This window comes from Corylus avellana, chromosome ca2, assembly GCF_901000735.1.
Source record: "Corylus avellana chromosome ca2, CavTom2PMs-1.0".
NCBI classification, from domain to species: Eukaryota; Viridiplantae; Streptophyta; class Magnoliopsida; order Fagales; family Betulaceae; genus Corylus; species Corylus avellana.
This window is the reverse complement of record NC_081542.1, coordinates 15,933,428-15,950,053: the sequence shown is the minus strand read 5'-3', so window position 1 is coordinate 15,950,053 and position 16,626 is coordinate 15,933,428. Positions and strand designations below refer to the sequence as shown.

The 16,626-nt window shown below is 33.9% G+C and overlaps 2 protein-coding genes across 2 annotated transcripts in view; one reads left to right on the top strand and one right to left on the bottom strand.

Moving 5' to 3' along the window:
- The window catches only part of LOC132168782 (uncharacterized), a 12,030-nt gene extending 4,335 nt beyond the window's left edge, over positions 1 to 7,695 (top strand). Inside the window, exons 16-23 of the mRNA XM_059579816.1 lie at positions 4,189 to 4,338; positions 4,417 to 4,494; positions 4,587 to 4,672; positions 5,194 to 5,242; positions 5,352 to 5,432; positions 5,770 to 5,863; positions 6,503 to 6,613; positions 7,396 to 7,695. Of these exons, the coding sequence (XP_059435799.1) occupies positions 4,189 to 4,338; positions 4,417 to 4,494; positions 4,587 to 4,672; positions 5,194 to 5,242; positions 5,352 to 5,432; positions 5,770 to 5,863; positions 6,503 to 6,567 (603 nt within the window). The 3' untranslated portion in view covers positions 6,568 to 6,613; positions 7,396 to 7,695. The remainder of the gene's footprint in view (positions 1 to 4,188; positions 4,339 to 4,416; positions 4,495 to 4,586; positions 4,673 to 5,193; positions 5,243 to 5,351; positions 5,433 to 5,769; positions 5,864 to 6,502; positions 6,614 to 7,395) is intronic.
- A 931-nt stretch (positions 7,696 to 8,626) lies between these two features.
- On the bottom strand, positions 8,627 to 9,447 carry LOC132172725 (uncharacterized). The gene has a single exon (XM_059584282.1). The coding sequence runs from the start codon at positions 9,316 to 9,318 to the stop codon at positions 8,770 to 8,772; it is 549 nt and encodes a 182-aa protein (XP_059440265.1). The 5' UTR covers positions 9,319 to 9,447; the 3' UTR covers positions 8,627 to 8,769.
- Positions 9,448 to 16,626: the final 7,179 nt, after the last annotated feature.

Sequence of the window (16,626 nt, the reverse complement as noted above, 5' to 3'; positions counted from 1 at the left end):
TTTTTTCGTTTATACGTAATAGTTTGTAAAATAATAAATTCGATTGTTGATGATATCACACTCGGAATATATTATTGATGTGGGAGATAGAGAATTAATTTATTGATATAATAATCATTTTTTTTTTTCTTTGAAAAGGTTGATTTGGATCTGGGTAACTATGAGCGGTTCCTAGATGTGACACTTACAAGAGAGAACAACATTACCACAGGAAAGATATACCAGGTGCTAATTTATTTGATGCAGCAGTAGGCCCATTAACTTTATAAGTTCTATAAGCTTCTTAAGATAACCACGTTGCTCTATTTCTAATCAGTCTGTCCTTGAGAAGGAACGGAGAGGCGATTATCTTGGGAAGACTGTACAGGTGATGCCACGCTTGGTAACTGAATTAGGCTTCTTGTGTTACTTGCATGTAAAATTACTGGTGACTGAGTCTTCCCTTGTTTGAGTGCATTCCAGGTGGTGCCACACATCACAGATGCCATTAAAAATTGGATTGAAGCGGTTGCTGTCATTCCTGTTGATGGAAAAGAAGGTCCAGCAGATGTTTGTGTGATAGAGTTGGGAGGGACCGTAGGTATGTGCTATTCAAAACAAAGAGGCATCTGATGTGCTGAAGAATGTCTCTCTGTTGTTTAATTTTACCTGCAAGAGATTATTTTGTAATATCTTTTGAATAGGTGACATCGAATCAATGCCATTCATCGAGGCTCTGCGACAATTGTCCTTTTCAGTTGGTAAGGTTGATTTTATGGGTCAATAAAAAGAAAAAAAAAAAGCCTTATACCTTATGAGCATGCAGTCAAATATGATTGATTTAGATTTAAATATGCTATTCTGTTGCATTATATACATCCAATTGCTACCAACAATTGAGTATACTTATTATGCACTTGGGTTGTGAGATTTCATCATGTTCAGAAATAGTGATGTTAATTCTTTTCTCCAGGGCAAGATAACTTCTGCCTCATTCATGTGAGCCTGATACCAGTACTGGGTGTTGTTGGAGAGCAAGTAATACTCCATAACCTGTATATTCGATTTGGAAAGTATTAGTTATCCAAACCCCCCCTCCTCTTCTTTTATCTGGGTTAAATATGACTCTCTCTCTCTCTCTCGTTTTGCAGAAGACAAAACCTACACAGCATAGTGTCCGAGAACTGAGAGCCTTAGGCTTGACTCCTCATCTGTTAGCATGTCGCTCTGCTCAGGTATATATTTTCAACTACCTGGTAATTTTGTGCACATAAGAGAATGAATGATTGGAACAAATTTCACTCTAGAATCATCCAGCACAAGATAAGGAAAAAAGAACTTTAGCTCAAGAACTTTTCAGTCGATCTATGCAAAGCTTGCTTGCACATTTAATCTTAGTGGGGTGGGTGCAATCTCCTGACTCATTTATCATTACAGTTTGAGGAAAGCTTAATGTAAGCCTCAGTTATAAATTTCACTTTGAGGCTGTGATTTTCTTAAAGGGTATTTAGTTTGTATCAGTTTACTGTGGCACAAAAGCTGTGTTTAATCTTGATCTTTTCAATCCTGATTTTGTTCCTTTTTTCATACGAAGTAAATTTTAAGTTGCTCTTAAAACATTGAAAGTGTCTCAGAGATGGCCATTTTGAATATCCTCGTTTATTTCTTCATTTGTGCTTGAACAGGCATAGATATGAAGTGTGATTTTGAGTGCTTAGTTTTCATCATTGCATTCTCTATGTAATATTGATGACTGAAGTGTAAATTCTTGTCAACTATATTGCAGCCTTTACTGGAAAGTACCAAGGAGAAACTTTCACAGTTTTGCCACGTTCCAGTAAGTTGTTAAAGTTCGTTTGGTGATCTTTCAGATGAACTCTGTTTTTGTTTACATTGTCCTTATGATCTCTCACAGGCTGGTAATATCCTCAATGTCCATGATGTTCCAAACATTTGGCATGTTCCTCTCTTACTTAGGGTGGGTTCGATACAGCTCTTTGATTTCTCTGAGGCTTTGCTGCTTCCAGTATATCCCATCTAACGTTTTCATTTTTGGATTTTGTTTGACATTTACTGCTGTTTCAGAACCAAAATGCTCATCACTCAATTCTAAAGCAGCTTAACTTACTTGAGTAAGTTTTCTAATCTCTTCCCCACTCCCAAACCAACCCCTCCTAAGGCTTACATTTTGGCATCAGAGTGGTAATGAACTCAGCCAGTCCAAAGTTTGTCAAGTGTATAACAAGATTGTGGAAAACTATATGTTTGATTGTGATCAACTTAGAGTTTTAGTTAATTAGGCTGAGGCGTAGATTATTTCCATGGACTGCTAACTGTAGACCTTATTAAACTCGATAAAACTAAATGCAACATCAATCTCGATACAATATACTGAATGCATGAAGGTTGATTACATTAACTTGTTATTAAACTTCTGTTTCAGCCTTGCTACGCCTCCTGCTTTACAAGATTGGACCAAGATGGCTGAAACTTTTGATAATCTCACTGAATCTGTTAGTATTATCACGATTAGATGTAATGCTTTTCTTTGAATGTTTCTCTTGTTCATGGAAATTATAAGCTGCTGATACTTGCAGGTGAGGATTGCACTGGTTGGGAAGTATGTTGGCCTAACGGATTCGTATCTGTCTGTTGTGAAGGTGTGATACCAGCTTTTGTTCTGTGCTTAATTTGGATTGGAGGATGGAATATATAATATGCGGAGCCTGCAATGTTAATCACTAGCAATAACTTATTTCTGCATGAGATATGTTTCTGAAAATAATGTTCTAATGAACACAAGATGCTGATACAGATATCTGCTTTGTCTTGTTGGTTTGTTTTTCCTCACAAGCAATAATCTCAAGTTTCATAATTTGGCTGGATTGGTACAACTATTGTTCCATATTGGTCTATACGCTGCTTTTTGTTAACTATACTTTAGATTATATCATAGGAAAGAAATGGCACATCATTCACATAGTAGTTGCATTATGACGGTTAATCTGATTGAATAATTACTGAACCGCTCTAATTCTTTGTTTTATTTCTGGTAATAGCTCTATAATGGTCTTTACATGGGTTGTTATTAACTATTTTTTATGATGTCCTGGGGAATGAATGCCATATTGTTCTCTTGTAATTGCATTATGATGGTCAGTCTGATTGAAATATTAGATGTATACTCTTTTTGCCTGTCCTAATTTATAGTTTTTCTTTTTTCTATGGTGACTTTCTGGTTCAAAACTCTAAATCTCAAAATATATTGCCTTTAGTTGACTACCCTTATTATTATGCCTAATTTGGCTTGCAGGCCCTTCTGCATGCCTGCATTGCATGTTCTTTGAAGCCTTCAATTGATTGGATTGCAGCTTCTGACCTTGAAGATTGCAGTGCTGAACTGGTACTCATCCCTTAGAAGTTGCATCTGTGGAGGATTCTGTTTTTATGTCTGTAAAAAATTGGTCTTATGTAAAAATTTGTGTTCCTCATACAGACACCAGAAGCACATGCTGCTGCATGGCAGACTCTGAAAGTAAGCTCTGCATTGAATTATAAGTTTCTTTCTCTACTTTTTTTTTCATTCTTTCTTGCTTCTAGCATGCAACATCTCTCTCTGTTTCAAGAATGTGGTTTTGTGCATCACCTTTAAAATAGGAAGTTTGACATCTGCAAATCCAGCTTTGGATTGCCCTATCCCCATATAGATATGTTCCAAACCAGTCCCATTAAGGGCAGGGTGGGTCTGGGTCCGGCTTTTAGATGAAATCGCTGTCCCTAACAGTGGGTTTAATTTCCGAACTCATTATTAGCCTATTCTATTGATCAGGTGTTACAGAAGACATTTTATAAGTAATATCTGGAAAGATATGTTAGAACACTGACAAGGTTTCCATTATTGTAGACCATCTTCCCCCGACTTCTTGGCTAAGTTTGTTCATAAGGATGGCCAAGTCAAAGCATCAAAGCTTGGTATGGGACAAGTAGGTCCCACATAGTGATCTAGGTTGACTTGATATTTAAACATAATACTTAGGGTGGTTTCTTTTCTTCTTCTTCTTCTTTAAACATCCATCTATAAGTGTTTTTAGGAGTGTAACACTGCAATGAAACTGTCAGTATATTGGATAAGGGAGAATTTTTTTTGGGGGGGGTTAAAGACATTGAAATATATAGTTAGTACTGTTTGTGACAATTTGCACTTTTTAGAATGCAGCATGTGTCTTGGTTCCTGGTGGATTTGGAGATCGTGGTGTGACAGGTATGATATTGGCTGCAAAGTATGCCAGAGAGAATAATGTTCCTTATCTTGGGATTTGCTTGGGCATGCAGATTTCTGTGATTGAGTTTGCTAGATCTGTAAGTGACATTTCTTTCATTATTACACTTTCCGTGATTTTACAATTATATGAGCCCTACTTTAATTACTTGTTCTAGGTCTTGGGTTTGGAAAGCGCAAACAGCAAAGAGTTTGATGCTGAGACACCAAATCCTGTTGTAATTTTCATGCCCGAGGTATATATTTAGCATGAAATCGTTTCATTACCTTTCATGACAAATAACCCTGCATATAGTGTGCAATAATTGTCATTCAATTTCTACTGTAGGGTTCGAGAACTCATATGGGAAGCACAATGAGATTAGGATCTCGAAGAACGCTATTCCAGACGCCCGATTGTATTACTTCAAAACTGTATGTGATTCATATAACACTCATCACTTTTGAATATATATACTCGTGATAAATTGCAAGGATGCATAGCCATAAGGCTTGCCTCTACAGTAGTCATACATCTGTGCTAGTGATGGAATGGTATAAATTTTTGAACTAATGAACTTATAGCTGGTTAACTAGTATTGTAAGTTTTGTAAAAAGAATGAGGGGTCAGTTCATCTGGAACATCTAGCTGGGTTGTCTATTGGTGTGGCTGGTAGTCCTTAATATCATCCTGGTGAACTACTGCCAACTGCATTATTTTTCTCTGTCAATGAGGACCTGTGTTGGAAGAATATTGATGCAGTAGTATCTGTTTTGCTTTCTGGGACCCATTTTCTCCCGCTTTTTCAACCATTAAGTCGCCTATCTTGGAACTAGGACTGCTTATTATGGAACTGATCCTGATAGATGAGTCATATATTCTATAATTAAGAGTAAATTGTTCTTGGCATCCACTGTCATTCACGTCTATATTTATACTTACTCCTAATTGATAGGTACCACAACTCAGAGTATGTGGACGAACGGCATCGACACAGATATGAGGTTTGTTTTTAAATCTGGCTGCAGTGGGTAAACATAATGTCAGGCAAGCTTTTTTTTTCCCCTAACAATATGGTGCGTGGTATAATATTGGAGCCATCACCTGGTGCAGGTAAACCCAGAGGTTATTGGAACTCTAGAAGAATGTGGCCTCAAATTTGTCGGAAAAGATGAAACCAAAAAGCGGATGGAGGTGGTTTTTCTTTCTAAGTGATAATTATATGGCTTACACTGATATGAAATTGAGGAATTGGTAATTATAATTGCATAAGTCAGACTAAAAATAATTTTTTCTGTTTTTTTTTTTTGTTTTGTTTTTTTTTTTGTTTTTGTGTTTGTGGTCATTTACTTCTGTCATGAATTCAAGCTCACAGGGCTTGTGCTTCTCTCTCTTGCCCTCTCTCTCTCCTCTCTTTGTTAGAAACTTGAGCTTATCTAATTGAGTGTGGTTCTGCATAGAAGAAAAGTAACTTTTCTGGTTCTGAATGACATTGAATTTTGAACTTCCAAAATTTTCTTGTGTTCTGCAGATTTTAGAGCTTCCAAGTCATCCATTCTATGTAGGAGTACAATTTCATCCAGAATTCAAATCACGGCCTGGGAGGCCCTCAGCTCTATTCTTAGGTACTAATGGTCAACAAATGAGCCCTGTATATCTTCTTAACGATTATCACTCAGAGCCATATACATACCCTGACATTCTGGATGGCGTTACATTGTATTTGACCTATATCTCAGGTGTTTATATCGTTATCAACAGCCAGTCAAGTCCTGTATTTATTTGGATAAAGCTTTGTTTGATTTAAGGAAAGACATGATCCTGAATAGAGCAGGCCACAAAGGATTTGTGTAACTCAAAAATTATTTGGATAAGTCTTTGTTGGCTTGTACATTAACATACTGCTACAAGTTTATTTTATAAATTTATATTGCAAAAAAAAAAAAAAATCTCGAATAACATGTTTAGCATTGATCTTTGTAGTTTTTACTCTTTTACTTCCACGGACACTGAACTTTTGGTAGTCTTTTGTTGACTCAATTGATTATTAAGTCACATTTACCATTGTACACGAGCTCACAATTTTGTAGTGTAATATGGAGACAAGTCCATTTTGACCATAATAAACTAAAACTGCAGTCATTTCTTTTAATTCTAGAATAAATTAATCTTGATAGAAAACGGGTGGAACTGTAGAGATGCTATCCTATGGATTTTTCAGATATCTGTACTTCAATTTAACATTTATGACTTTTCAAATGTAGGTCTCATATTGGCAGCAACAGGACAGTTAGAAGCATATCTTGACAGGCATCAGAATGGAAGTTAATATGCATCTTGTCCCATCTTAGTACCTTCCAAATCATTCTTTCAAGGTAGTCTATTTTGGGAAATGCTTTAGAAGTTTTCATTGTATTATGCGCCCTGATCTTTTTTGGGATGGGTTTATGAAATTTAGTCATATTGCGAGTGGCAGGCCCAAACCCATGTTATATAAAGACCAGGCCTGTTAGGACACCATCTCTGGTTTTTATGGTATTTCATGTGCAAGCATATTTTCTGTGAACTTGTGATGTTGTGTGTGATATAAAAACACGTAGCAGATAGGGTCAGTTACCTTTCTGACTGGTCTGTGTCTCTATTGGAATAGGGTTGGAATGCATTTCACATGCATTCTTTTATAGATATGCTCTTAAACTCGTCTTAATAGTGTCTAGTGGGGCAGCTAGTGAATAAGTTGGGCACAGGTTGGCACCTAGCCATCCCGAGTTGGATTGAGATCTCCAACAATTTGCTATCTAAAGCACGTTGTGACATAGTCCATATAAGACTCATCTGCCCAAATAAATTTTGGGCTACTCGGCTACTTACTCAGGCAAGTGGGTTCCATTTAGCAATTTGAATAGCACATTGTTGGAGATCCTTATCTTCCCGAATTGGGTCCAATTGCATTTTTGGCTGCCCCTTGTCAGGAGATAATATTCTTGGTGTGGTTCCATAAGGCACTTTTGGCAGCAATAATTTGTGGGTTTGAACATTGCCTTGCCTGTGGGTCTGACTACTGACTTGTGTAGTATTGCCACTTGAATTATATAAATGGTTCATTTATGTCAAATTTGATCCATACTTACAGAATATGATTAACCTTCATATGCAGGAAAGAGTGATTGATGCTTTCTGGCGGATTGATGTGCATGGGGGTTTCCGAAGTGGATACCTAGTGACATGATTTCTTGCTGCATTTTGAAGTTAACAGTATTCCCTCAGTTCATAGCTGTCACTATGATTTTGTGTTCTTGGTCCAATCTTTGGACTTACAAATGTTCTTGGTGTATCTTTTGGACGTATAACTCATATGTAAGGACAAGTATCCCAAGTTTTTCCCTATACCATTGCAATGGTGATTGCTTATTAACACTTTTTTTTTTAATTGAAAGGGGAAAGACTTCTTTCTTACTGTCTAATGGTTGAGAAAGTAGGACTCAGTTATTTAAAACACACAACGTCAGCCAGTGTGAAATAGATGTGAAGAGTAAATACATTATTTACTTTAGAGATTCGTCTTGTGCATATACGGACTCTTATATCTCGTAGTAATATATATGGTCTTCCATGATATAGAAAACATTAATGCCAATAGGGATCTCCTAAGATATGAAATTATTTCAATAATGTGACTTTGTGGCAAAGTATGAGCAACTTGATTTTATTCTGTTTATTGGATTAAACTCAATTTACTATATTAAAATATTTCCCAGAATTAGCTTTGAATATATCTGAAGTTTTCCAACTGTACAGAATGATTCTATCGTTCCACTTTGTGCTTCATTCTTCTACATCTCTAGGAATAGTTTTTCTGCCTTATTTTGCTTGAAATGCTGCCTGAATTTGTGGTTACAACAGTCCTGTCTTCCCAACTTTCAGCTAGTAATTTAAGTTTTCAATAGAATTTCTAAATATTTGCTTCTCAAAGTTTCCAAGCATTCCGATTATTTAATATTCTTAATTACTCGGGCCTTCTCAACTTGTTCTTAATAAATGCAATTAATAAAAACACAAGTTTTTAAAACCGCATATAAATATTTGATAAAATTGCGGTCTCTCAATGCACTTCTAACGGGATTTTTCTTGTGATTTTATAAAATAAGAACACACGTTTAATATGCGAAATTGCGAGGTTTTCAGTAGCTAGATGGCAAAGAATTTGAATGTGTAATGTATATAATAGCACTATGAGCTGGAATTTCGTTTCATTTGTCTTAATTAATTTGTTTAATCGTTTCTAATTATCATGCTTTGGCTTCACCTTTTGGCCCCTGATCTTCATTACTTTTTCTCAAAGAAAATAAATATATAAATCCATTATCGCATTAAAACAAGCTGGTTCTATATATGAAAGAATCAAACTCTACTGTTTATATTATTTATAAATCTGCAAACACCCAAAACTGCAAAATCCGGTGCCAAGAAAAGAAAGTATATATAAATTTGTGTTCAAAACAAATGAGTGATGATGATGATGAGATGATGATCAACTTGTGCCTCTATTCTGCATCTCATTGTACTGCAAAAATGAAATCTGTCTCTGCAGCTTCATTTGCTCATAGAATTTAGCTATGAATTCTTCTGCTCTCAAATCAATCCCTTGATCTTCCTCACACGCAGCCATTTCTTCTTCTTCTTCTTCTTCTTCTTCTTTTTCTTCTTCACCCTTAAGGAAACTCATCCTCCCGCTGTCGTCGTACCCACAAGCTTCACTGTCATAATCATGATCACCGTCGGAAACATAGTCGAAATCAACTTGTGGGGTTATGCAAGGAAGGTGGAAGCGCATGGACGCCGGGCGGTGAATTTTGACGTTGAAAATGGGAGTCTTGTCGAAGGAGAGCTCGCGCTCGCCGTAATAGATTTGGTCGTGGCGGGAGCCAGCGCCGCCGCCGAGGCCTCGAACATACTTGGGCAGGAGGCGGAGCTCCGTGATGAGGCGGCGTTTGAAAACGCCCCCCTTTCTCGCCCACAACAATGCAAAACGCAGGATGTTCCATGCTCTGCGAGCCACGGCACCATTCTTCTTGGGCATTTTCTTCTTGCTTGCTTCAATCAATCACACAATGTAGAGAAAAAGAGTGGAAGATCTTAAAGTCAAAGAATGAGAAGCTTGAGAGAGTGTTTTTTGTTTGTGGAGAAACAGAGAATTTGAAGTTTGAGGTTTTTGAGTTTGAGATGCTGATAGAAGAGAGGAGCCAGTGCTTATATATATATATATATATATATATATATATGCGTGTGTATGCAAATATTTGCGCGTTGTGTTTGTGTATGAGAGAGACGACAGTGAGAGAGTTGTTTGGTGTGGAAATATGGAGGACACGCTTTACGCGGAACAATCAAGCTGGAGTAAAAGAAAATGTTTTTCCCTCTTTACTCTTAATAATAGAATCCAACCAAATAATAAAATATTTCAAACCCTTTTTTCTTTTTCTTTTTTTTCGAGGGATAAAATTACCGGATTCTTTCGACTCACTCTATTAAGTTCACATGTATCGTTACAATATGTAATTTTTAAATGAATTAAAAATACAAGTAAGAATCGCGTGTTTAGAACAGTGTGCTAGTTTTATTAATGTTGTTTGTTTGGAATTTTGTTGTATTTCTGTTTTTTTTTTTTTTCATTGTAAACTTGCTATTGTAATTGTTTTGTTGTATTTATATTTTCATTGTTGTATGTGGTTTTCCTTGGGGTTTGTGAGTTTTAGTCACCATGTGCCATTGTGGTTTATTCTAGAAATGTAGGCTTGTACTACTAGAGATAATACTCTCTCTTCATCATTTCTTGTTTTGAATTCTGACAATATTTAGCTTCCTTCCGGTTGTTGATGTAGTTTTCTAGCAGTGGTTCAAATAGGTTTAAGCAACCTCTTGAAGTTCATGTACCTTTAAAAAGGGTTTAAGTTCAAATAGGTTTGAGCAACCTATTCAGGTTCATGTATATTTAAAAAGGGTTAAGAAACATTTTGAGGTTCACACTCTTATTGTGGCCTTTTCTCCTTAGTAACCACTTTATGCGACCCTTTAGGTTTTAGAGATGATCAAATCCCTTGTTTGGTCCATTTCCTACTATTTGATTGTACTTTTACAAAAAACAACTTTATTGTAAAATTGAATTCTTAATTAACTCCTAAGTTTAGAGCTTGACATGTAATGGTTGCTTTCTAAGTTCTAGATTTAGAGTAAAGTTCTAAGAAATTTAAGGCTCTTTAGCTTGCAAGAAAGCAACAAAGAAATTAAAGACATGTTTCATTCTTTTTGCTTTTTGCTTTTTTTTTTTTTTTTTTTTTTTCTAGAATGAAAGTGACATGCTTGACTTCTTGCTTATTTGAATTTTTTTAATTTTTTAAAATATTTTTGGTCTGCAGTAATAATTGAACAGCTATCACCAAACCCCTGAAGAGTTTTATTAAAATTTAATATTTATTTATTTATTTAATTTTTTTTATAAGTAAGTATTTTGTAATCTAAGCAACAGAAAAGAATGCTCTCTGTTTTATTATTTTATACAAAAGGAATATATGATTCCAACAGTTGCATTCACTACCTTTTTTTTTTTATATTTTCTTGAATTCTTTTCTAGGGTACATTTTTCTGTTGAATGATGACACATCAAAATAAACTTAATAGACTCGTCCTCAAGAGTTAGTTTAATTGGCTAGAACTACGTCTAATGAAACAAAGGTCACTAGTTCGAATTCCCCTCTCCTTTCTTGTACGGACATGTAAAAAAAAAAAAAATAGACTCAATAGATAAGAAACTCTTAAAAAAATTAAATTTATTCTTTTGCGTAAATTAAATATTTACAAATATAACATAATATTGGAACAAAGTTCTTGAATATGAAACCCCTCTTTGAAAAAGTTAATTAAATTTCTTTTTAAAATAATTAATAATTTAACAAAACGAACCGTTTGGAATTAAAGTCATTTTAGTCATACCGTTGAGGCAAATGCTGGGAAAAATGCCCGCACCTACATCACTACTGGTTGGGTTTTAGGTGGAAAGATACTTTTAAAATTTAAAATGCCTTTTCTTTCCTTGTTTTTCGATATAAAAAATTAAAAATAATATACAGAAATGGAGAAAAGCGTTGGGAATGGAGAAAAGGCTGATGTCTTTTCTTTTCTGTAAGTAAACGTACGTCTGCTTATTTATTTATTTAGTTTTCAAATAAACGTTGATTTGTTCTCTGAAAGGGACTTAAGGCCGTGTTTGGTTGGTGGGGGTACCTGGAACTCTCCTAAACCGTGTTCTCGGGAGCGGAACTGCTAACATTAATTAATATGGTTTGCTTTTAATTTAAGTTTTTTGAGTTAAAAAATCAGAAATGTGAATAAGTCGACACAGTATATCAATCATATGCAATTATAATAATTATTGGCAATAATAATATGCAGACCAAGAAGTTGACTTGCTGAGTTCAATGGAACAGAGAGGGAGATTAATCAAGTGACCCAATTTCATTTGTTGCATGACATGACTCGTATACCACTCAGATTTATGACTCTTGTTCTATATAACTCCTGAATTCTCATGCTCAAAGAGAGCAGACCGCGGGATTTATCTATCAGAACAATTTAGAATGTCAATATATTTGAAAAATCAGCTTAAAATTATTTGCATGTCGAAACAGTTTACGGTGTCGATCTTATCTACTCGAATAATTAGCTTAATTTTAGTGCTCGGATCCCTAGTCTAGGACCAGCCTATTTGTTTGAAAGATCAATTTAAAATTATTTGTACGGCGAAACATTTTACGGTGTCGAGTCTATCTATTCGAATAATCAATCTAATTGTAGTGCTTGGATCCCTAGTCTAGGATCGGCCTATCTGTTTGAAAGACTAATCTAAAATTATTTGTACGTCGAAACAGTTTACGGTGTCGAGCCTATCTACTCAAATAATCAACCTAATTCTAGTGCTCGGATCTCTAGTCTAGGATCAACCTATTTGTCCAAAAGATCAGTCTAAAATTATTTGTACGTCGAAACAGTTTATGGTGTCGAGCCTATCTACTTAAATAATTAGCTTAATTCTAGTACTCAGATTCCTAATTAGGGAGTTGGCCTATCTACAAAGATTGAACCTTCTTTATTTTTTTTCACGTTTTCTTAAGAGTTAAGAGTGTTCTTTCTCATTTTGCAACACAAGATATAGCTTTTTCAACTGTTGAAATTTGAGGGCGGCTTGAAAAGAACAAAATGGTGCTTGAAATGTGTGATCTAGCAAGGTTGAGGATCCACCAATATGGACTGAAGTATTTGGTGTAGCAACCTTTTTTCTTTTAATGGGGCCTAAAACAGCTAAATCATGGCCACCTGTTTATGTTGTCGCCAGAAGTATGTGTGATGTTGATGGAAGAAAGTTCCAAAAGTTCAAACCCTCCAGCTATTTTTCTTGAAAATATGCAAATGAAGCAACTAGCTCATGCCAGCTCAAGCTCATGTTACTCTTAAGGCTACCCACCCATTGACCAAATTGTTAAACATCCTTCTCGTTTACCACACAAGTGAAGTAAATTATATGACTAAATTGATTTTTGAGTTTTTTTTTTTTTAATATGAATTATGAGATACCTTCATTGGAACTAGTATTAGACTAATATTGGAAAATTCAAAGAGATAGCTGTTTAAGGAAGATCACTATTGTTTAATGAACAACAAAGCTTTCTTCTATATTGGGTCCAAATTTTTTTCTTCATTTTAGCCTATTAATTAATCTATATATGTCTTCAAAGTATGTGATTTTCACATATATTTTTAATAAAATTAACAAAATATATGATATTTATTCTTACAGCAAGCGATTATGATCACATGCATTTTAATAGGACGTGAGAATTACATGCTTTAACTTCAAGAAAATATCTAGTTTGTTGTCCACTCGATCTCAAATACCATTGTTCTTGAACGTGTCGTTGAATTTTTCATTTAATTTAGAGGAAATATGTTAAGAAATTCACACATGCTTCGTGTGATTTTAATCAAAACAAAACCATTATACATGTAGTAGTTAATTAGCAATTAATCTTGTAACTCAAGTTTTGAAACCTACACTCATCTTTTCATTACCTTTTTTTTCCTTGATTTTCTCGCAAGACGAATCTAACAAAATAATAATTGGCATCAGTTTCCACATTTGCACTCAAAACCAATTTCATATATATAGGATTGAAAATGATCCAATTGCCAGAAAACCAGTGTAGCAAACTTGCACTAAACAACAATTAATTAAGAAGATGATTTACTACATTTCCAAATTATAGTGTGTTGAACTTTGCTTTACGCATTACTAGTTTTTTTCTTCTAGAAATTTTTTCAATTCAATATATTAAAGAAACATATTTCCTAGAATATATGATTTTCACATGTATTTTTAATAAAACATGTAATTTTTTTTTGTAGGTTTTTTAAAAAATAGGTGAAAATTAAATACTTCTACGACCACCCTATCTATATGAAATCATGCCAATTTCTATGCTAAATACTTAAATGCGAATTTAATTGAGAGAATTAGAGGAAAGAATTGGCAATCATGCATAAGACGAATTCCATAGAAAGAAAAGAAGCAAGAATTGCCCAATTGCCCAATTAATATTTAATGCGTGTACGGATGAAGATCAATGATTGAAGGAAAGATGTGGCACCCATTATGACATTAAAATATCGCAGGCAAAGTAGGTGTAAACAGGTGGCAGACTCCGCTCCAATTAGGATGGTGAATGGTGATGATGTATGTACATTGTACATGGCATGCAGGTTGCATGGAGGCATGTTTTACGGCCATTTCCATGTGCCCCAATTTTTTATTTATTTTTTTATTTTTAATTAAATTCTTACGTGTTAAGTAAGAGTAATTGATATGATACTGTCAATTAGTTCTTGTTTCAAAAAAGAGTAATAAAATATATTATATTTTATTTCATAATTAATTAAAATATATTATATGATACTGTCAATTAAATTTAATTAAATATATTATATTTAATGCGTGCCCCAATTTTTTTTTTTTTAATTAAATTCTTACGTGTTAAGTAAGAGTAATTGATATGATACTGTCAATTAGTTATTGTTTCAAAAAAGAGTAATAATATATATTATATTTTTATTTCATAATTAGATTATAATGTTAATGTGACAATTTTAACAATTCTTTAAATTTTTGGAGTAAAGATGTGTTCGATGCCATTTTTTTTACAAATCTCTTGTCAATTTCTTTTTTTTTTTTTCTTTTAAAAATCACCATTAAATCTATGGGACCATATGTGAATCCCACATATTTCATGGTGAACAGGGGTGGACCCGGGCTTCGTCCCCCCAAAAGTTTACAAATTTTCATAAATTTCCTTCAAATATACCAATTTTATAAATTTGTCCTCCAAAATATTATTTGTGTCCCTTTTTAATTTTTTTTTTAGTTTTGGCCCACCAAAATAATATTTGTTTCCTTTTTAATTATTAATTTTTAGTTTTGCCCCCCAAAAAAAAAATTACTTGCATCCCCTTTTAAATTTTTAAATTTATTATTATTATTATTTTAATTTCGCTCCCTCTTTCAACATAAAAACATCTTAAATATCCAATTCATTTAGTTTCCCTCAATATTCTAGTTCACTTCTAATAAAAAACATAATTTGATTTTGGACTCTCATTGAATATGTGAAAGAAAAAGTTAAATGGTTTTGATTCTTTGAGTGGTTATTTTGAGTCATTTAGGTTTACAATATTTGTTTTGACATCACAAGTTAAATGATTTAATAATTTATAATTGCAAAATTGTTTGGCTCAACTCTTAGCATTGTTGATATTTGGAGCTTTGGGTGATTGTTAGGAAAAAGAGTTTGCACTCAAAGGTACATTTTTCTTGGACCATATAGATTGTGTTTAGTCTATTTTGCTAGTTTTTTTTTTTCCTTAAGCTGTTAATTTGCTAGTTGTTTATATTATTGTGTATTTGCGATGACATAAGATTAAATGTAAGACTTCTATGTTTTATTTTATATAAACACGCACACATGCATATAAAAAGATTATATGTATCTATGTGATTTTGTATTTATATAAGTCGGTCCATCTATCCAACCAAAAAAAAAAAAAATTTGTCCCCTCACACTACAAATCCTAGTTCCGCCCTTGATGGTGAATTTGCACATCATAAACAAGAATGAACCAAACATTTTTCTTTAGAGTAATGGTATAAATTACAATTTTATCTTACAACTATTCTGTAATGTTGACGTAATAGTCCCAACTAATCATTAGATCTGTCATTGTTTACAAAAAATTCAAAGTTGGTTAGGACTGTCACGTCAACATTGTAGGATAAAAATGTGTCATATATATTTTTTTACAATAACTTGTCCAATGGTTGGTCGGGACTGTCACCTCCGTATTGTGGAATAATTAAAGGACAATGCAATTTCTAACATTACTTAAAAATAAAAAAATAAAAAATAAAAAATTCATTGACAATGATCATACATGAGCGAGTGAGATAAAAATGTAGTATATACCATTTTTTGTCCATGAAAAGTGGCAAATATGTTAGAGAGAGAGAGGACCAATTCAAACTCAAATGAGAAATTCACGGCAGAGAAATATTGAAGCAAGAGCTTAGTGTTCCTTCTCTCCAACCGATTTTTTAGCCTGAAACACCGTCCCCACGTTGAGCATCCGCCGCACTGCCAAGAAATTGAAACCTAATTTCTGAGATTTCTCCTTCTAATTGACCTTTTTAACCTTCTCATATACTTTGCTATATAATTATATTATATAGTATGATATATAATGAACCAGCCTTCATATTATTCATCACGATTTACTATATTTTGATACATTGGTTAACCCTTAAAAACATAGCAAATCGTATATATATATATTAAGGTTTCCTTGATTTCATTTCATGACGGTCTAAAATCAATATTGGTTTCATAATCCTATTAAAAAAAAAAAAATTGTAATGCTACCCGTTTTACAACTTGTTAACACGTTAAAGTCACGTGAAGTTCACGAAATGACGTGTGTCAACAAATTGTAAAGGAGTTGTAGACTTAACCGAAATCGCCGTACGTATTTTTGTCATTATGCCAAGTGCCAATCTGTAAACATTTAACCATCGCACATTCTTATTTACACATTGTTTTCCATCTCAAGAACAATAGAAGAACCTAAACTTGATAGAATCTTATGCCCATATATAACAATTCTTAGAAAATTTATCAGGCTCCCATATGTTTTGGTATATATAGGTCTTCCTTATTCAGCTGAGTTTCCACCAATGTTCTCTCCCCATCTACCCCTGCTCTACGCAGGGTAGATACCTTAAACTACCTTAAAA